At 47.7% G+C, this 21,335-nt stretch overlaps 1 protein-coding gene across 6 annotated transcripts in view; it reads left to right on the top strand.

The window, feature by feature from the left end:
* Positions 1 to 19,594, top strand: part of Sall1 (spalt like transcription factor 1) — a 20,972-nt gene extending 1,378 nt beyond the window's left edge. For 2 of the 6 annotated variants that reach the window (XM_005367045.2, XM_013353730.2), the window contains exons 2-4: positions 410 to 502; positions 9,229 to 12,656; positions 13,787 to 19,594. In XM_005367045.2, coding sequence (XP_005367102.1) covers positions 427 to 502; positions 9,229 to 12,656; positions 13,787 to 14,230 — 3,948 coding nt within the window. In that variant the 5' untranslated portion in view covers positions 410 to 426 and the 3' untranslated portion in view covers positions 14,231 to 19,594. Of the gene's footprint in view, positions 1 to 354; positions 503 to 7,828; positions 7,901 to 9,228; positions 12,657 to 13,786 lie in introns of those variants that run through there. The other 4 variants (XR_003378734.1, XR_003378733.1, XR_003378735.1 and 1 more) reach the window with 4 other exon arrangements.
* Positions 19,595 to 21,335: the final 1,741 nt, after the last annotated feature.

The raw sequence follows: 21,335 nt of genomic DNA, 5'->3' as shown, positions 1-21,335 counted from the left end.
CGAGGAGGCAGGCCCCCGGCGGCCGGGCCGCGGAGTCCCGGGCGGTCGCCAAGAGGGTTAACCCAGAGTCGGGCGGCGCGGCGCGCAGAGCCAGCCCCGCGGCCGGCTTATTGGGCCAGCGCGCGGAGAGACAGGGGTCTGCAGCAAATCACGAACTAATTGATTAAGGCGAGCGGGTTTGAATAGCGCTGGCCCGGTGCCAATCGCCTTTCAAAGAGCCCCTCTATGATTAATCGCAATGCATTATTGATAATCATAATTATAGCAGGACACATGCGCGCTGTGCCCGGGGCCGGGGAGCCGGGGAGGGGGCGGGCGGGCCGGCGGGCGGGGGGAGCCGCCGCCGCCGCCGCTCGATTTCCGTAATTTTGAGAAGATTTTTTTTTAGTAATTTTTTATTCTGCCCCAGCTGATGTTTGAGCCAGCATGTCGCGGAGGAAGCAAGCGAAGCCTCAACATTTCCAATCCGACCCCGAAGTGGCCTCGCTCCCCCGGCGAGATGGTGAGTGCTCCGGCCCGCGCCGCGGACACACAGACACACGCACTCACACGCACACTCGGACCCACGCACACGCGGTGGGCCCCGCGCCCACCGCCGCTCTCGCCTTCTGCGCTCGGCGCGTCTGGTTTTATTTCATGCTTCCTCGATTTCAATTTGCCGGGCCGGTTTTCCCCCCTGCCCCGGGAGAACCAGCCCATCCCGGCTGGAGCTTTCCGGAGTTCCGTGTCCTCGGCTGGGCGGAACAGGGTCGGCTGGCCTCTCTCCTCCGCCCCGCCGGTCCGAGGAGCCCAGGCCACAACACGGCCGCCCCAGGGACGATCGCGCGGACCGAGGCCGACCGTGGCTTCCCACGCGAAGTCCCCCGTGCTCCCCGCGCGGCACGCGGGTCCCTGGGCTGGGCCTCGGTCTCCTGGGCCTCTCTACCCAGCCCCGCCGCCAGCGTTGAAGAAGTTTACTTCGTGCCGGTGGCTGAACGCCGAGCGCGTGGGGAGCTCGTTGCACCCCCTCCCCACTCTCGTACCCACTCGGTTAGCGAGCGAAATGTGGTGCCTTTGGAGGTTCCGACCTGTGAGAAGTGGGGACCGGGGTGGAGGAGTGGCATGCTGGAGTCGCGGCCAGAGTGTACTACCGGTCGCTCTGGAGACTGGGCTTAGGGACCTGGAAGTGTCGCGGTCCGGCTTCCCAAGTTTATCCCCACATGTTTCTCCCAAAATTTGCACCCACAATCCCTCAAATTCGGGCTGGGGTGTGTGCTCCCCACCGATTGAGGAGTCCCCTCCAACGGGACCGGTCCTGGAAAGGGTCATTCGTTGGACACTCTCTCGGGTCTAGGGCTTAGCCCGCCAGACCTCTGAAACGAGCAGGCGATGAAGGCAGGGTCCGGAAAGGAATGGACAAGTCGGGAAAAGTTTGTGTGAGCGAACTATGGCCTAGGGTAGGACACACCCGGGCAGGGAACTGGGTCTACGGAGGGAAGACCCCTCCGACCCCAGCGTGACCTGAACTGTTTTCGAGGCAGAGTTTCCGAGCTCCCAGGCCGGAGGTGTCGCTCGGTCCCCGGGTCACCGGGCGCTTTGCCCGACTCTGCTGCGTGGGTCCACGGCTACTGCTGCCTCTCGGGATCCTCAATCCCGGGGGTGGGGGACGTTGCAGGGTGTGGAGGTGGGAGCTACACCCCAGCAGAGCTCCGAAGCGTGACCTGAGATCCGCACCTCTGCCCATTCCGCTTCGCGGACGGCTGAGCCCCACGTCGCAGGCTCCTTCCCCAGAGGCCTGACTCTAGCCGCTCTGGGTGCAAGGACGCTCCTTCCTCCTCGCTGTTGGGAGAGGGCAGCCCTGGCGTAAGATACCTGGACATTTTTCAGGAGACCAAAGACCCATTAAGGCAACTGTTTGCCCAGCACTTTTTAAGCCTTATCAGTGTCTGCTTCTCTCAGCTCTTCGGAAAGATCCCTTGAAACGCACCCGGTTTACCATCCCAAAAGAACCGGTTCGAGGGTAAGCCAGATGAGATTAACCAAGGCCACAGCGACCACTCGAACTATTTTTGTGGGGTTTCTCAACTAGTTTTTTTAAGGCCTCCTGCCGCCCCCAAACCAATCTTCCCTTAAGTCTCTAATGAGCCTTACTGTTAAAGTTAACAATTTGCATACGAAATTTAAAAAAACCAACTAGATAGGAGAGGGGTTTTTTATTTTGCAAATTTGTACTGGTTATTTACATTTTCCACGCAAAAATCTCAAAAAGCAACAATCACCACGTCGGGCTTTGGAAGAAATGATGCTTGCTAGTTCTCCGCTTTGAGTCTGGATCTGAATGTTTAATAGTTAAGGCTTCTCATAAAGTGATAGCATTAAAGGGCTTCACTACCTCTCGCTATTATTATTTATTAGTACAATTTTTTTTAGTTTATTTGAGCTTTGAGGTAAGTTAATTAGGGAACTGAATCAAGTTTCCTTTCTTTCTCTTTCTTCTTTTTCACTTAATTCTCCTTTTCTTTCTAAAAGCTAGTTCATTGTCCACAAGTCTTGATTATTTTGAGCACCCTAGGAAACACCCCTCCCAGGCCCTTTTCTCACTCCCTCCTTTTCTTCAGGAGTAATAGTTTTAGGTTATGACTGTTTTTACATGGTTGAACAATAAGTTTGGAAGAAGTTGCCTAGAGGGTAGGTTTTGTAATAGGGTTACAGGATTTAGTGTGCTGTAATAGCAGTCCTCCAGCAGAGCCCTCCCCACCAGTTGACGGTCAGGAGGGCCTGCCATACCCGGCTCTCCACATCCGGGAACAGTTGTGAGATAAGATAGAAATGGAAGTCCATGACATGGCTCAAGTTTGCTTTAAAAACTCAGTTTTTCTGCACTGAGTCCAGCCATCCCCATCTCTTTCCCTACATAGAACCTGCACTTGAGAAGGTGTTGCTGGATGGTTGGTATTTTTACTTTGGAAGGCAATCCCCTACTCAAATGCCAGCCTTACTTTTTCTCCTATCACAGGAGGGTTTGATTGTAGAAAATGAAACAGCAGATATTAGCAAAGTAAATCTGATTTATGCCCTTCTTCCATATTGTCCCTCAAAGTGTCTGACCTAGAGCAAAACAGAAAAGTTTGCAGCCCCAGCCACAGTGGCCCTGAAGCAGCCATTCTCCTGTTTGGCTGTCTGTCCTCATTCATGTATATGTAGTGTCTACTGTCTTTGAGTTGTTCAAAGAAAGCCATGCCATGCTAAGCAACCATTCCAAAAGCTTAATTCAAAGTTTTGCTTTGTTTTTTAAGGATTATTTAGTTTGTCTTAGAACATTGGTAGTTTATTCTCCTTGGGCATTTTTGTAAGTTTTTTTCTGTTTTTTTTTTATTAAACCAGGATTATGCTAAATAGGATCCATATCTTAAAAGATATTCAACAAGTCTCAAGTTACTTGTAGAAAGATAACTGGCCTTGGAAAGATTATTTACCAAGATAGATAATTCTTGGAAAAGGGAATATGTACTCTTAGGCTTTTATATGTGATTACTCTTCTGTGAGTTTGGATTTCCAGGGTGTGTGTGCACGCGCGTGTGTGCGTGTGTGTTCATTCCTTTTGGCGATGGTTTCAATATTCTTGAAGCTACTTGGAAGCCCCATTCTGACTTCATTCGTTTAAGTACTTTTGTTGCTTAGCTTTTTTTAAGGATAATATTGGAAGAAAGTAAAAACATCAGGAACTGCAGATAAGATATTGACTCTCCTAAGAAATATCCTGAAAACCCCATCTTACTCATATTAATAAAAAAAATTCTATTATTTACCAAGGTAATTTACTCATTGTAAGCAGCTTAATGGCCACACATTGATTTCTGAGCCCCAAAGGTTAGAGAGAACTATAATGAATTGCTTTACAAAAAAAAGAAGAAAAACTACTGACACCCACAAGACAGGGCAGTTGGAAAGAATTTGTGTTTAGTCAAACCTTTTTTAAGTTTGGTGAGATAGAAGATTCTGGATGATTAAAAAGTGATCTGCTTTTTTGTTTTGTTTGTTTTTCGAGATTAGTTTCGGGCTGCAGATACCTACTAAAATATTGAAAACAAACAGCAAAGCCAGATCAGGCAGGGGATAACTCCTTGAAGGTGGCTCTTTGGTTTCGAGCCTTTGGTGTTGTTGTTTTCCATCCAGTTTCTGCCCTGGCTCATGGGCACGAGTACCAAACTATAGGGTGCTCTTTGGGAAGCTGTCTTTTCTCTGCGTTTGGAGGCTTCGAGTTTTTTTTGTTTTGTTTTGTTTTGTTTTAAAGTAGCAATCTCCTTCAGAAGGCAAGAGCCCGCATTTTTCTGGTTGAGAATCTGGAGGGCGATTGGGGGGGGGGGGGACTCAGGCAGGTTCCAGGTTTCCAAACTTAGCCAAGCCCAGTGGGTAGCAACCAGAAAATCGAAATTCTTCTACAGCTTAAACATGGTTTTTCTAGCACAGTCCCTATTGCAGAAAGCCTGCGTTCCAAAATATCCTTAGAGGGGAAAGAAGAGACTATTAACCTAAAAGACTTGACACCCCTCCCCCAAGAAGAAAAAAGTCCGTGCCAGGCTGTAGAAAACCTGCATGCGTAGAGCTGTTTTAACCTTTGCCGGCCTCCTCCCATGCAGAGGTGACAAGGTCCAGATCATAATATGTCCTTCAGTGTCTTCCCAGTGACCCCCAATTTGAGTCTTGCTAGTCACTTAGCAGGAAGTTAGTAGTTTATTTTAGTTTCTCCTTATCAGCTTGGCTTCTTTTCCTAACCTTATTCCCCTGCCACCCCCAGATGCCAGACCCCCAAAGGGGAAGATTGACAGGTAATTCCCATAGCTCAGCTTCACCCTCCAACAACAGGGATTTAGTTTCTTGTGACTTTGCCAATGTTTGTGTAGTGAGCGTTTAGATCTCGCCTTAAGGAGTCTCTCTTTTACGCGTCACTGGGATAGGAAAGCCACAAAGCAGTTTTTGGACAAACCCTTGCAGTTGGAACCCCATCTAGTGTTCAGTTTGATTCATCCATGGGGAAGACATTTTCCCCTTTTATTTATTGTGAGCAAGAAGTGGGCTGGGACCAGTGCTTTCAATGGAGAGTGTCTTGTCCATGTGCTTCTTTTTTCAGAGATTACCCGTGCACCCTTTCACACGGTCAGGGCCGGCACTGAGACTTGAAGGAGACCAGTTAGTTTGTCGTTTCGCATAAACGGAACTTCAGACACTACTGAAAATATGCCCAACATATGGTGTGCTTTTCTGGAACTTTACATTGGTCATTTAGAGTCTGTCTTTAAAAAAAAAATTAAAAAGATACAGAATTATTCAATCAAATATGTTCGTGATCGCCTTTGCAAGTAGGTCCATGGGAAGGAACAGCCTGTTAAAATTAGGGGCCCCAACTCCACTATTGTTTGAATTCTATTAAGAAATGCTAATGTAGTCTTAAGGTAATGGGAAGTAGAGTGGAGGCCCTTTCTACAGAGCTCCAAAAGAAGAAAACTAAATTCGGTAAAGCCTGGTGGTTGGTTTCTACTTATTTTGTTTTGTGTTGTGTTGTTTTCCTTTTCTTCCTTTCCTGCTTGGCTGAACCTTTCTGTGCGAGGCATGGTTTTATTTTTGTTTTCTGACTAGATGGCGAGGCTGCAACACTTCTATTTTCTGCTTCCGAGTCTGCTGGGTTCGGTTCAGAGGATGAAAAAGTGACAAGTTGGAATTGGGGGCCTAAATAGTTAACCAAGAGCTTACACATCTGGAATTTTAGTGTTAATTCGGTATACACCTCCTTCCTCCAAAAAAGAACTGAAATTTTAAGCATCTTTTTCTGCTTGCTGAGGGAAAAAAAAAAACACAAAACTCTTGCTTCGTAAATTTCCTACCTGACTGGAATTACAAAATGAATGTGAATTCAAGGTCTGGAATGCGATTTTCACCACAATAGGAGGAACAAGGCAACCATAGTTAGGATAATGAGGTCACCAGTTGCTACTATCCCGACTAACAGATTATTGAGAGAGATACAAGATAACAGAGGATAGGATCAGGAAAAAAAATGAACTAGAACACAGGCGTGTGTGTGTGTGTGTGTGTGTGTGTGTGTGTGTGTGTGTGTGTGTGTTTGTGCATGTGCGCGCCTGCGTGCACGCCTGCCTGCCTGCCTGCCTGCTATCTAATTGCAACTTAAAAGTATTTCTTTTAGCAGTTGGAGCCCCAGATTCGTGCTGGTTTCCTGGCCTGTCTTCTTTCTCTCTAAGCTGCTTCCCTGGAACTGTGTTCACAATGCAGATGGGTTTAAAGTTAGGCATTTTAGAGTGTAACAACACCTGCTTCTGAAGTGAGTTCAAAAATAGATACCAGGATTTTGAGGGGTGAGGGCAGCATGATCATAAACATCAGGAAATTAAATGAGTTGATTGGACAGTGAGATTAAATGTCAGCTTACTAAATTGTGGGAATCAAAGCTTAAATATTGGCCAACTTTTAGACAGGGTCTCCTCTCTCTTAGAAGCCAGCAGGCACTTGTCTTCAAGCGTCTCTATCTCCGTCCTGTTAGCATAATCCTAAATATAAAAATGTTCAGGTTGAACAACTTGAAAATTCTCAAGTGAGGCTTGAAGCAGCACCAATGCAGAATCCCAGTACGGGCAAGTAGTAATCCATTAAGCCCTCCAAAGGAACCTCCTCTTATTCTTTTCCTTATATATTATGAGAATATCAGATGCTTGCAAGTTATAAAGAATTAAAATGCCCTTTAACCGTGAGCACAGATGTGCTAAATATTTGAAGCAGCCACATTGTAATGTGTACAATTGATGAAGTCAGTTTTCTGATTTCCCTTGCTAGTTATTTAGTTCTGAATCTGCCGTTATTTGTCTAAGCCCAGCTGACCAAGCAAAACTGTGTTTTAAAGTGGCTTTATGTTTTGATAAATGTGAGCTGGTTGAAAAGTATTTTCCACTGAATGCAGAGCTTAATAGAACATGCTGACATAATAGTTTTAATGCATTTTGTTGAAAATGTGTGAACAAACAGAATAGCTTTTGTTCCTTCATAATTGGCTGTAAAAGTAGATGGAAACATAACCATTACATATGGAAATGTGCAGAGAGAAAGAAATAACATTTCTGTTGAATATATTAGGAATTGCATTTCCTAGTTTAAAATAAGCATCCGAAATGGATGCATCATTTAAAATCAGTTGTCAAAATACGAAGCTTTAAACAGAATTTTTGTCACATCGTTTTGTCCCAAGTGAAACGGTGTAACTTTAGCAAATTTCATTTAATATTTTGTTTGTATTATTTCAAGGCAGGGGGAGAGACAGAAAGTGCTTAAAACAGCACCTTCAGTGTGCATGGGAATCTGGTGCCAATTAGAATGATTAAACATTAAATTAAAACTGGATCATTATCGGTATTTTCTGCCACAACCGCGATTTGTTTGGCGTTGTTAACGCGTTTTGCACTATAACCCTGTGTAGATTTAAAGATGGGGATTAGGAAAGCTGGCTTATTAAGTATAACTCAGCTACTAAAATAACCCTCCCAGTGAGGAGAGCGTGCATACGGTCGACATACTTCACCAGGGGCCCTCATCGACTTCCGTGTCACTCCAGGCAGATAGAGTTAAGGAATTTTCACAAGTGACTGTTTAGGTGTTAATTGTATTTTCTGAAATGCAAAACTCTTCTAGCTTGTTAGATGCTTAATCCAAAAAGGTAACCTCTGGCTCTTTTGAGTGGACATGCAGTTGACTGGGGGGGGAGGAAAGGAAGCATTTTGATTTTGCATGTATTCATATCTGCAATTGCCTTTTTTTTTTTTTTCTTTTCTCCTGCAAGTTTTCTAGAAGATTCAATTTGGAAGCCATGGAAACTACCCATTATCTGATTCAGCTTTGTAGAAAAGCATGCAGGGAGGTAATCCTTGAATTCAACAGTTTTTTCCACAGCTTTCTGAGATGACCACACACCATTTGTACAGCAGAAGTTGGTGTTCCCCATGCTGAGCAAACAAGGGGAACGCCATCCTGTCTTTGAATAGGATGTTAGCTTGGACTTGGAGATTTTGATGTTTAATTTACAAATGGGTCATAGTGAGAAGACCCCTGAGCAGCCAGAGAAGACAAACAAGAAATCTAGGGAATTTTAAATTTTGTATATGTGTGTGTGTGTGAATGTGTGTGTATCTAAATGATGTCTTTTCACATATGAAACCTTTTCGTAGACATATATATGCTTGATACAATCTTTTAAACAACTGATAACAGTAAGAAACAACGTGTTTTTAAAGACATTCAGGCAAGAATTGGCAAACTCTCCTATAAGCACGATTCCTTCAGGATGGAGCACTTCTAGCACGTTCTTCTTCAGCTCCTGTTTAGCAGGACTGTAGATGGCATGCTTGTTTTTATCCACAGAAAGGCCATTTTCGAGGAGACATTAAGAACACCGCCACTTGGAGCACAGTGACATATATTCTTCAGCAAGGAGAATGATCACCAGGGCTCCTTCCTGAATCTGAAAGACAAATGTGTGTGTAGGAGTGGTACATAGGTACCAGACAGACCTGTGTGGGATTGTGCGCCTGTGTTCTCGTGTGTGTGTGTGTGTGTGTGTGTGTGTGTGTGTGTGTGTGTGATGCTTCCTCTTCTAAAACAGTCGGGTCTGTGGCTGATGTGATTGTACTGTGTCTGTCACTCTCGGCCTGGGCTCAGGTTCCAGGCAGGGGCTTGAGGTGACTCTGGAGTTGTCGGCCCCCAGCTAGGTGATGTGTATGCATTTTTCCCTCTTGTCAACAACTGATTCGAAGCTGAATGACTACAAATTAGTTTAGTGACAGAACAAACTGTCACAGATATCTTTGCATCCGTTGAGAATGAATAAGGTTGACAGAAACTCAAGAGCCTAATAAGTTCTCAGCCTGCTTGAGGGACCCTCTCCCGGCAAGTAGACAATCAGTGTATAAAATATTGGAAATCAATATTTCGCTATGGAATTTCATTACGTACCAGTGTCCTCCCTTCATGGTATTTTATATTTTGATGAATTATCTAAAGGCCATAGCTATCCACAATGCCATCTGGACAGGAATCTCGAAACGCCCAGGTAACACTACCTGACTTTCAGGGCTTCCATTTGGTGCTTTGTAGACAGGAAACATTTACGGCCCTTTCTCTCTTTCTCAAGTCATTGCTGACAGTCTGTCCTGGTGTCATTTTTAACCCTGAACCTTTTGATGTTTATAGGGGACACAGAGAAGGGTCAACCAAGCCGCCCCACCAAGAGCAAGGATGCCCATGTCTGTGGCCGGTGCTGCGCTGAATTCTTTGAGCTATCAGATCTTCTGCTCCACAAAAAGAACTGCACTAAGAATCAATTAGTTCTGATTGTCAACGAAAGTCCAGCCTCCCCACCCAAAACATTCCCTCCTGGCCCGTCTCTCAATAATCCTGATGAGCAAATGCAAGACACAGTGACCAGAACAGACGAAGAAGATTGCAGAGACCTTTCAGAACACAAAGGACTTGACAGGGAAGAGTCCATGGAGGTGGAGGCCACAGCTGTCACCACTAGCAGCAGCAGCAGCAGCAGTACGTTGAGTGGCGTCACCAACATCACCACCCCAAGCTGCCTCAGCGGCTCCTCCACGGGTACCTCAGCGATCACAACCTCTCTACCTCAACTCGGGGACCTGACAACACTGGGCAATTTCTCGGTGATCAACAGCAACGTCATCATCGAGAATCTCCAGAGTACCAAGGTGGCAGTGGCCCAGTTCTCCCAGGAAGCGAGGTGTGGGGGGGCCTCCGGAGGCAAGCTGGCCATCCCAGCCCTCATGGAGCAGCTCCTAGCCCTGCAGCAGCAGCAGATCCACCAGCTGCAGCTCATAGAGCAGATTCGTCACCAAATACTGCTGTTGGCGTCTCAGAACGCAGACCTGCCAGCATCTTCTAGTCCTTCTCAAGGTACTTTACGAACGTCGGCCAACCCCTTGTCCACACTAAGTTCCCATTTATCTCAGCAGCTGGCGGCGGCAGCTGGATTAGCACAGAGCCTTGCTAGCCAATCTGCCAGCATCAGCGGTGTGAAACAGCTCCCCCCAGTCCAGCTACCTCAGAGCAGTTCCGACACCATCGTCCCGCCCAGCAGTGGCACTTCTCCCAACGTGAGCCTAGTGACGGCGGCAGTTCCTACCCCATCCTCAGAGAAAGTGGCTTCCAGTGCTGGTGCCTCCCATGTCAGCTCCCCGGCAGTCTCAGCGTCATCGACACCAGCATTCGCAATAAGCAGTCTGTTAAGTCCTGCATCTAACCCACTTCTACCTCAGCCGACCCCAGCTAACGCTGTTTTCCCCAACCCTTTGCCCAACGTTGGAACAACTGCAGAGGATTTAAACTCCCTGTCTGCCTTGGCCCAGCAAAGAAAAAGCAAGCCACCAAATGTCACTGCCTTTGAAGCAAAAAGTACTTCAGACGAGGCATTCTTTAAACACAAGTGCAGGTTCTGCGCAAAGGTCTTCGGGAGTGACAGTGCCTTGCAAATCCACTTGCGCTCCCACACCGGAGAGAGGCCCTTCAAGTGCAACATCTGTGGGAACAGGTTCTCCACCAAGGGCAACCTGAAAGTTCACTTCCAGCGCCACAAAGAGAAGTACCCCCATATCCAGATGAACCCCTACCCCGTACCGGAGCACTTGGACAACATCCCCACAAGCACCGGCATCCCCTATGGGATGTCCATCCCCCCGGAGAAGCCGGTCACCAGCTGGCTAGACACCAAGCCGGTCCTGCCCACTCTGACCACTTCCGTTGGCCTGCCATTGCCCCCGACCCTTCCAAGCCTCACGCCCTTCATCAAGACAGAAGAGCCAGCCCCCATCCCTATTAGCCATTCTGCTGCCAGCCCCCAAGGCTCAGTCAAAAGTGACTCTGGGGCCCCTGATTTGGCCACAAGAAACCCAAGTGGGCTCTCAGAGGAAAGCGAAGGGTCTGTTCTGCCACCTTTCAGTGGAAAAAGTGAAGAGGCTGGTATGGCCATCGGCTCAGTCCCAACAGCAGGCAACAGTGCCCTGAGTTCCCCAGTGGCTGATGGTGGCCCAGGGGGGGGCGCCTTCACCAACCCTTTGTTGCCTCTCATGTCTGAGCAGTTCAAGGCCAAGTTTCCTTTTGGGGGCCTCTTAGATTCAGCCCAGGCCTCAGAGACATCGAAACTGCAGCAGCTGGTAGAGAACATTGACAAGAAGGCCACAGACCCCAACGAGTGTATCATCTGCCACCGGGTCCTCAGCTGTCAGAGCGCCCTGAAAATGCACTACCGAACGCACACCGGGGAGAGGCCCTTCAAGTGTAAGATCTGTGGCCGGGCCTTCACCACGAAAGGCAACCTTAAGACCCACTACAGCGTCCACCGGGCTATGCCCCCACTCCGAGTGCAGCACTCTTGCCCAATCTGCCAGAAGAAGTTCACCAACGCGGTGGTCCTCCAGCAGCACATTCGAATGCACATGGGGGGTCAGATCCCTAACACCCCGGTCCCTGACAGCTACCCCGAGTCCATGGAGTCCGACACGGGCTCATTCGATGAGAAGAATTTCGATGACATAGACAACTTCTCGGATGAGAACACGGAAGACTGTCCTGACGGCAGCATCCCGGATACACCCAAGTCAGCCGATGCTTCCCAAGACAGCCTGTCCTCGTCGCCTCTGCCCCTCGAGAGCTCGAGCATCGCTGCTTTGGAAAATCAGATGAAGATGATCAATGCTGGCCTGGCAGAGCAGCTGCAGGCCAGCTTGAAGTCAGTGGAGAACGGGTCGCTGGAAGGGGATGTGCTGACCAACGACTCATCCTCCGTGGGCGGCGACATGGAGAGCCAGAGTGCCGGCAGCCCGGCCATCTCCGAGTCTACCTCTTCCATGCAGGCTCTGTCTCCCTCCAACAGCACTCAAGACTTTCACAAGTCTCCCGGTGTGGAGGAGAAGCCACAGAGAGTGGGGCCGGGCGAGTTTGCCAATGGTCTGTCTCCCACCCCAGTGAACGGGGGCGCTTTGGACCTGACCTCGAGTCATGCCGAGAAAATCATCAAAGAAGACTCCCTTGGAATCCTCTTCCCTTTCAGAGACCGGGGTAAATTTAAAAACACTGCTTGCGACATTTGTGGCAAAACCTTTGCTTGTCAGAGTGCCTTGGACATTCACTACAGAAGTCATACCAAAGAGAGACCGTTCATTTGCACAGTTTGCAATCGTGGCTTTTCCACAAAGGGTAATTTGAAGCAGCACATGCTGACACATCAGATGCGAGACCTGCCATCACAGCTCTTCGAGCCCAGCTCCAGCCTCGGCCCCAATCAGAACTCGGCGGTGATTCCCGCCAACTCCTTGTCATCTCTCATCAAAACGGAGGTCAACGGCTTTGTGCACGTTTCTCCTCAGGACAGTAAGGATGCCCCCACTGGTCACATCCCTTCGGGGCCTCTGTCATCCTCTTCAACATCCCCAGTTCTACTCCCGGCTCTGCCCCGGAGAACTCCCAAACAGCACTATTGTAACACGTGTGGGAAAACCTTCTCCTCCTCGAGTGCCCTGCAGATCCATGAGAGAACTCACACTGGAGAGAAGCCCTTTGCTTGCACTATCTGTGGAAGAGCATTCACAACAAAAGGCAATCTGAAGGTACCTGCTCTGCCTGTACCCATCACCCTTTCTCATGCCCTTGGCTGCTGTTGCTGCTGCATGCTCCTGGAGCCCTCAGCTGCATAGTCGGGGAGAAGGTTCTGGAAAGGGGACCCGGTGCACGCATCTGATGGGAGTGGGCGGAGGTGGGGTGGGGGGATATGAAGGAGCCTTATTAGGTCAGGATCATGGCAGGGACAAGAGCAGCCTGTAGCTTGCTGCATGTCACCACGCCTTGAATAATTTGGTACCTAAGCAAAGTAGCAGCCTTTCTCTGCTGTCTCGCTAAGTGCACCAAATGAATTGCTTTACCTACCAAATCAGACAGCCTGGCGTTGCCATGGGGTATTGATTAAAGACCTCCATGTGGCCTGCGTACTGCCCATATCACTTAATAATTACGGCTTCCTTTGGCATATGCAGCTATTTTTCATAACTGCAGTCCCGCTTGGTTTGTTTTTCTAGAAACGGTAACATCACTCCTCCGCTAATGGGCATTATGATAATTGATCACACGACATTTCCTACTGATATGTGTTGGAAATAAAGCAAACACGCTCGTTCTAGAGCAACAGTTGAACACTCTTGCTGTGTACATTTTTCTGTTGACAGAGTATTTCTCTGGAGGTTGCTGCCAGTAATGTGAAATGAATAATTACTTTCTGGGTTTTCCTCTCTCTGTGTGCGGGGCCCTCCAATGGGCAATCAGTGAGGGCTACTTTCTTCCCATCTGAGAAGGACATTTACAGGGTAAAGGGTGTCAGATACAATACTTAGCACGGCAATGAGAGTGGACATAACAATTCTAACCCAGAAAGGCGCTATCCGAGACTGCCTGGCTCGCTTGAGGCCATTACAAGCTAAATACGGGTAATAAAAAAAGAGTAACTAAGGCTTCTTTGCCCAGGAAGAAGCCAGCCAGCCCAGGGGTGCAGAGAGCAAACACATTATTACTAGACCTTGGGAGTGGATGGTTCCTGGTGTCTTTCCCCCTGTCTGTTACATAATAAGAATAGACATTTAAGCCTCTTGCTATGTCAAGGTTTGGGATATGAGTTGAGACAGATTCAGCTATTAAGCTTCTGACTCTTTTTTTCTTCTCCTCTCTCTTCCCCAACCCACGTCCCCAGGTCCATATGGGCACTCACATGTGGAACAGCACCCCTGCACGCCGGGGCCGGCGGCTCTCCGTGGATGGCCCCATGACATTTCTAGGAGGCAATCCTGTCAAGTTCCCAGAAATGTTCCAGAAGGATCTGGCAGCCGCGAGGTCAGGAAGCGGGGATCCGTCCAGTTTTTGGAACCAGTACACGGCAGCACTGTCCAACGGGTTGGCCATGAAGGCCAACGAGATCTCTGTGATTCAGAACGGTGGCATCCCTCCAATTCCTGGAAGCCTGGGCAGCGGGAGCAGCTCACCTATCAGCGGGCTGACAGGGAACGTGGAAAAACTGGGGAATTCCGAACCCAGCGCTCCTCTGGCTGGCTTGGAGAAAATGGCAAGCAGCGAGAACGGAACCAACTTCCGCTTCACCCGCTTCGTGGAGGACAGCAAAGAGATAGTCACAAGCTAAAGATGCCGGAGCATTTCCACTCAGAATGCTGCCCCGAGGTTGCCTCTTGCCCCAACCCCTTCCTTCCCTTCTGGCCCCTGGGACTATGAACTACACTATGAAGACATTCTTTTGTACTTTATTCAACCTCTAGAGTTCTAAGAAAGCTTATTTATTAGTGCTATAACCTTGCTTTGCAAACAGAATGCAAGCATTAACTTTGGTCTTCTGTATTTTGGACTAAATACTAATGGACTAGAGTGCTATAAGCTTGCTGTAACATTTATGGCAATCACAAGTTGCCCTGCTAGGCGGTCTTAATCTGGCATTAACTTATTTTCTATATCCAGTTTAATATGAATCTGGTGTTGATGCAATGCCTCCGTGATGCGTAGATCTCTAATAAAGTCTGTATATAAATGTACACTTTGATCCTGCTGGGAAATTTTATCAGCAACCACATTGTCTGATCTTTCCAAACAGATTGAAGGGAAGGACTTTAAGTACAGGCTGAACATTCGAAGGGTTTGGGTTTTGTGTTTGTCTGTTTGTTGTTTGTTTTTGGTTTTGTTTTCATTTTTATTTTAAACTTCAACCTGCTTTTTGTTGTTGTTTTTATTTTATAGAATTAACCATTTCCGTTTTGAACTGCTATTCGTATTGTGCTTTTTACTTGAGTCATCTTCGGTGTTAATAAGTTTCTGTACAGTAATAAGCACGCAGAATTCTTTAGAGAAAAAAAACCACAAGTGTTGTTTTGGTAGTTGAAACTGAGACGTAGGATTTTTGCCTTGTAGGGTATATTCACAGTAGGAAACGTGTGCTGGAATTTCACAATGCTGCTAATGATAGCATCTTGAACAACCTTCAGTGGAGAAATGTCGATGCTCTTGTATATACAATAAGAAATATCACTTTCATTAAAATGTACATAGGTTTCTCACAAGAGCAAATGCTTCTCGACCGAGAGCGAGTATAGTGTTGGTTTATTTTGTATTAGGTAAGGAAGGAGAAAAAAACGGACTGTGACATGCACTTTCTTGGAAAGATAGAAGCGGGGAGGGATTCCGATTTCTTTAACATTTAATGCTTACTAACAACAGAGATACTGTAATTTTGCTCAAGTAATCAAATACATCCTTTTTTTTGCAACAGATAAAACAGCATCCCGTGTCTGTGTTTTTAGACTGCATTTCTCTCTAGCCAGGCCCCTAAAAGTAGTTTACCATTTCCCCAGGTAGCTGTAAATTGCGTGTGTAAGCGAGTATCTCCTCTAAAAAAGACATAGTAAAAGGCATAACAGAAACGGGCATGCATGGGCCTGCATTTTTGTTTTGGTTTGGATCCCCCCCCCCCCCGTTTTGTTGTTTTTTGTTTGCTTGCTTGTTTGCTTGCTTGCTTGCTTGCTTTTGAGATCTGGCAATCTACCTATTTCTTCAATATCCATTTCTTGTTTGGAAATGTATATTAGTTTCCACTTTTCTCCCACTCACTCCACCTCCCAAGAGGGGGGGGGGGATATAAGCTGTGGTTGGAGACCTCATCCTGACAGGTAAGTTCCCTCCAACGTGATCTGTGGACTTAGATTTCAGCTTTAACTATTCTAGTTCCGTTTCACTTGATTCTGTGGCCTGTTTTTTTTCAGGCAACTGAGAGCCGCCTTGCTGGAGAATTCCCCATGCAGCGGGGTTATATAACCTGACTCAGAAACTGGGCCTCAACCCAGGAGGTCAATATTTTCTTTATTTAATTAGTCTTTTAGGCATTTAAAAGCACATACATGTTTAAAAGGATGAAAGTCTATTATTCAGATCTGTAGGAGCAACTTGAATCATTTTGTCATCCAAGTTCACCTGAGTCTTCTTTCTGCCTTTTGTTCTGGGGGCATGCTTCTGTGCACAATTTTAGGGGAAGCAACAGACAGGGTGGAAGTTGTCTGCACAGGGGCCAATGAACTCCTTTGTCTCAGGGAGGAGATGACTCTCACTAAACCTGACTGTACCCAGGTGAGGACTCCCAGCAGAAACTCCCATATTTGTCCCTAGACTCCAAAGCCCAGAAAGCCTCTAGGGTGCTTCAAGCGCCAACTCAGCCTCAGCGTCCAACTGACAGTTAGGGAAAGCCCCTGTTCTTGGATCAGACGTCACCTGACTGGGCTTCCAAACCAGGGGGAGGGGGTAGAGTAGGGGTACAGTGCGGATGCCTTGGTTCCCATTCATCCCCGGAATGTTTTCTTGCTGCCCTGCCTGCAACATTTTTTTTCCTACAGGAGTGATCACCGAAGGAAGAGGTCAGATGCTCGGTCGCTGAGAGGCGACGGCCTCGCTGGTCTCGTATGCAAAAAAGGGGGGGGGGCTGGCGCCGCGCTCCTGGCTCCGGCTTGAAGCCTGGTGACATCGGGGCGATCCCCGGGCTGTGGCCACCGTGAGGGGCCAGGCAGTGACAGCGCCTCTGCCACCCTCCCCGGCCACCGCGCGGCCGCTGGGCCCGCGCTCACACGTTGCTGCAGGCCCGCCTGGTCCCCAAGTTTCGCTTGCGGTGCTCTTCCCAGAGGGCTGCAAGGCAGTTTCCGCGAGGGGGCAGGGGCGGGCGCTTTTCTCTTATCCCCCGAACCTCTCTTCTAGCGTTTTCTGCAAGCAAGTTAAGACAAACTAAAGTAGCTTTGGGTTCAGCCAGATTTTCCAAGGCCTCCTAGGCCGCCGTCCCAGTGTCCCTGCGCCCCTTCTCCCGCCTTTTGTTCGGACCTATCTGTATTGATTGATTATCATTCTAATATATCGATCACTACCTGCCCCATTTCCCTCTACATCCATTCCAAACACAGAAAATGCAGAGCCCAGGGATAAACACATGCTTGGCCTTTGATACTCATCCAGGAACTGGGTGGGTTCCCGGCAGAAGATGGGAGCGCGCCTTACCCATCTCCAATTCTGCCACTAAGCTTTCTTTTCCCTTTTGGAACCTGAGAGACAACCCGGTTGTTTGGAACCAGGTTGGCTGAACTAAGAAAGGTCGCTAAAGACTGGAACGACACTTTAACGTTCATAAAATTTTAAAACTAAAAATACTCACTTTGGTGACATTTTTTAAAATGTGGTTGGTGAAGATACCCAAAATTTCAGCGGTGCCAACGGTCCACAATTTACCAACTTTAAGGACTTGTTTCTGCTTCTTAACCCCTTGTGTCAGGGTCTTGCCCTGCTATTCCTTTTTGATTCCCTCCACCCCTCCCCCCTGCCTTGCTTCCTCTCCTCCCCCAACAAGGGCCTCCCTTCCTGGAAAACACCCTTGGAAAAACAGTTGATGATTGACAGTGACTTGGGGAGAAAAAGAAGTTACCACCCTTGCTGGCGGAAGCTACCTAAAGATCCTCAAGTGTGTGTGTGTGGGGGGGGGGGATGTCCTTCGAGGAGGAGGGCGCAGGGATATGGAAAGAAGGACCTTACAGATCTACCGAAGTTGGCTTTGGCTTTTCACGTCCCAGCTTCCCAATTCAGATTTATAATGGCTGTTAGGGCATGGGGAGGCAACAGCGTTTTTTTTTTTTTTTTAGTTATATATTTGTTTTCTAAAAGTGTTCAAACAGAAAGTCCGAAATGATTAGCAGCTAACATGGACTGCTAGCAGTAGGTTATTTGCTTATTGCTTTTGGCGTGTTGAGAATGTCAAGAAAGAGAAGTATAAAAGAAAAAAAAAAAGGGAAAAGGGCTCCCACTCCGTTAGAACTTCGCAGTTCTGTTAGAAAAACAAAGCCATGGGTTTTTTGCTGGGAGTTACACACTCCACCCCAAATGAAACAAATGACAGAGAGCTGTACCAAAGCGGGAAGAAGAAAAAAAAAAATAAAGCGTATTTCAAAGGGTCCCTCGGAAAGGCAGCAATCTGAGATGCACAAAAAAAGTGGAAAAGGATAAGACAGGAATTAGGTCATCTGCTCCAGACCCCAGGAAATATGTTTAGATCAAAGACTGCACTGTTAGAATAAACAAAACAGGACCCACTGAGCCCTCCCAATATTTTCATCTCAGCGCTAAGAGCCGCCAATCTCACAAGCTCTGTTTGATGAAAGCGGTAAAAATCCCAACTGTAAAAATGACTAAGTAGAAAAATCTCCTCTCCACTCTAATAGGAAGATAAAGACTTAGGTTTGTGCTGAAGAGAAACAACATGTGGGCCCAGATCAACACAAACTTCCTGGAATTTTAGCACCGAGTAAATTATCTCGTCCTAGCCCATTGTCTCTTCCTTTGCTGCCCCCCATCCTGTACAGTTGAGAATGCCAGATAATTTACATTTTAAAATATTGTTAAATTTTAACTGCAGTCTAACACTGCAGGCCTTATTTGGGGCTCACTTATTTTATCGTCCTTAAGAATCCATCTCAGTTTTGTTTCCCCAAGCAGCCCTCTGTCCCAGTGACTTGCCCCTTAAGAGGCTCTTGGGTGTGGGTGTGCTTTTAAGCTTAGTCTTAAAGCTTGTTCTTTTTCCACTGAAAGATGAGATTGACGGAGGCTGAGAGCTTAGATCTATAAACCTAGCTTTAGATCCACACGATTCAGCAGTGGTTGATAGTTTAACAACTAAGCCCAAGTCTGAGTAAGGCGTTCTTTTACCGCCGAGCCGATGGCCTTTAAACCAACTGCCAAGGAACATGGGTAGATAGAAACATCCAGAAAAGGGACAGGAAATCCCAGAGAAGGAAAATGAACCCGGGCTAAATCCAGGCCCCTAGATCCTTACTGAGTCTGGTTTCCTCTCAACTGTTTCCCTGGGTTTCTGCAACCCTCTGAGCTTATGTTGAACAAAGACGCGTAGATGATGTGTTGACTTGGCTGGGCCCTCTGTGACTCAGGACACTGAGATAGTAAACATGAGGCTCTTACAGACACCCCAGGAACAGACACTTTTTGCCCCGAGGAGGGCAATTCCAGGATCAGGCTTTTACCTAGTTTTTTTGTGGAGAACTTTGCAGATGCACAGATCACAAAGTTAGAAGCTCCACATCAGTCTGTCTTTGTCGGAGGCAGAGGGGACCTCCCAGCTTCAGGAAACACAGCTAGATCCTGACACAGAAGTCTGCCAGGGCATGGATGAGACTGGAGACACAGATCATAATCATGGCTCCCTTTGGTAGGAGGCCCAGATGGCCCCTGTGAACTCGGGTGAGATTGTAACTGCAGCCACTTAATTCCCGACGTTCACAACAGGAGAAGGAAGGCTGACCTGGTAGGCCTGTGGTACTTCTTCTGCACATCTGCATTTCTAAGTACCCCATCTTGTATCTGAGTCACCCAAGTCCATTTGACAGATGATAAAACTGAGGTCCAAAAGGCAGTGACTTGCGGGCTGGAGAGATGGCTCAGTGGCTCAGCAGCTCAGTGCCCTGGCTGCTCTCCTGGCAGCTCACAGCTCTCTGTGCCTCCAGTTCTAGGGGATCCGACACCCACACAGACGTGTGGACAAACAAGCAAACAAATCAAAACTCAGCCACTAAAACAATAGAACTAGAGCTGTCCCTAGCTTGAGAATGCCTGGGCATTCTTGGGTGTTGGTCTGATCAGGGGTTGGGTTTCTCCCTCTCGTCCTGTTCAAGGTGAGACAGCCATCATCAACCCATCGCTTCCCTCTGGATTCCTGCCACTGTCATGGTCTCCTGTTACTGAAACATCTCCACTTACTTATTCAATGCTTTAGGTGTCCCCTTTTAAAGCTTTAGTGGACCCACTCCCAAAGGAATGGGAAGCACAAGCTTCAGTTTCCCCCAACAATCTTGTGATCCTGCACAGGAGAAAGCTGATGATTTCAAGCCCGTGACACGCCCTAAATAAAATAACCTGAGCGTACCTGGCTGCCTTTTTCTCTATACCACTGCTACTTCCTGTAGACGCAAATTGGAAGGAGTTCTTGAGGCCTTATCCCTAATCCTTACTAGGCACCCCACACATTTGAAATGACCAGGATTTCTCAACCTGGATTGTGACTCAGGATGTGGTGACATCAAAGTCACAGGCCAGCCCCAGCATTCTGCTTGGATGGGACACTATCTCCTGAAGCTTTGGTCTCAGCTGTGTCAGTGTGCACATGTGTGTGCCCTACATCACATCTGTTAGTATGGTCGTTAGCACAAAAATGTTCAAGGGCCAAGCATGGTGGTGCATGCCCTGTAATTCAGACACCCAGAAGGCAGACAGGAGGATCACTGTAAGTTCCAAGCCAGCTGCAGAGTGAGAACTTGTTTAAAAGACAGACTGTTTTAAAGCCTCAAGGTACAGTCATACATGCCTACGGTCCCAGAATTCGGAACACTGAGGCAGGAGGATCACTAGTTACAAGCCTTCCCTGTGTTACTCAGGGAGACCCTATTAGGAGGGGGTAAGCAAATACAGCAAAAGTTAGAAGGTCATCAACAAAGGTCTTCTGACTGCTTTTCAGCTGACACGTTAGAATAAGGACTGGCGTCAGAACTTGGCCAGAGTGATGACTAAGGTCCCTAAATTCTCCTGCAGCCACGCGTCCAGTAGGCAGCATTTTCTAGGCTCTCCTTCTGCCCCTAAGGAGGCCATCAGCTGGACTCCAGTGCTGTCCTGTGTATGTTCTGCTTGCCAGGCTGCTTCCACTTGGAGGGTTTTAACACCATTCGGTTGTCAAGAGGATTCCTCCTTGAACACACACTGATGTAAAAGCGGGAACAGAAACTGTGAGTGGCGGGAAGTTTAATTGCACAGCAAGCTACCCTGTCCCTTTAAGACCCCTCCCCCATTGGTAATTGGGCCCAGCTCTTGGGTAACTAAGATAACATCCCTTCCAAATCCTACCATTTCTAAGCATCCCAGGCACTGGACTCCGTGTGGGGTTTACCATGCCTAACTGCAGAAAGTCCTCTGAAGGCATGCTGGGAAGGGCCCTCAGGGACAACTTCTCAGCAGGGCTGGGCTGGTGGAGTACTTGCCTAACTTGCACCTGGCCCTGGGTTCAGGTCCCCACAGCACGGCACAAAGGGGGAAGGAAAAGAAGACACTGCTCCCATAGGAAGGTTGCCTGAGGATGCCCACGCGTCTCTAACACAGTCACTTAAATTGCTCTTTTCCCCCTTTTGTTTTTCTGAAATAAGGTCTTGCTATGTAGC

This window comes from Microtus ochrogaster, unplaced genomic scaffold, assembly GCF_000317375.1.
Source record: "Microtus ochrogaster isolate Prairie Vole_2 unplaced genomic scaffold, MicOch1.0 UNK15, whole genome shotgun sequence".
Taxonomy (NCBI): Eukaryota; Metazoa; Chordata; class Mammalia; order Rodentia; family Cricetidae; genus Microtus; species Microtus ochrogaster.
The sequence above is the reverse complement of the archived record's forward strand: the minus strand, read 5'-3'. Positions and strand labels throughout refer to the sequence as shown.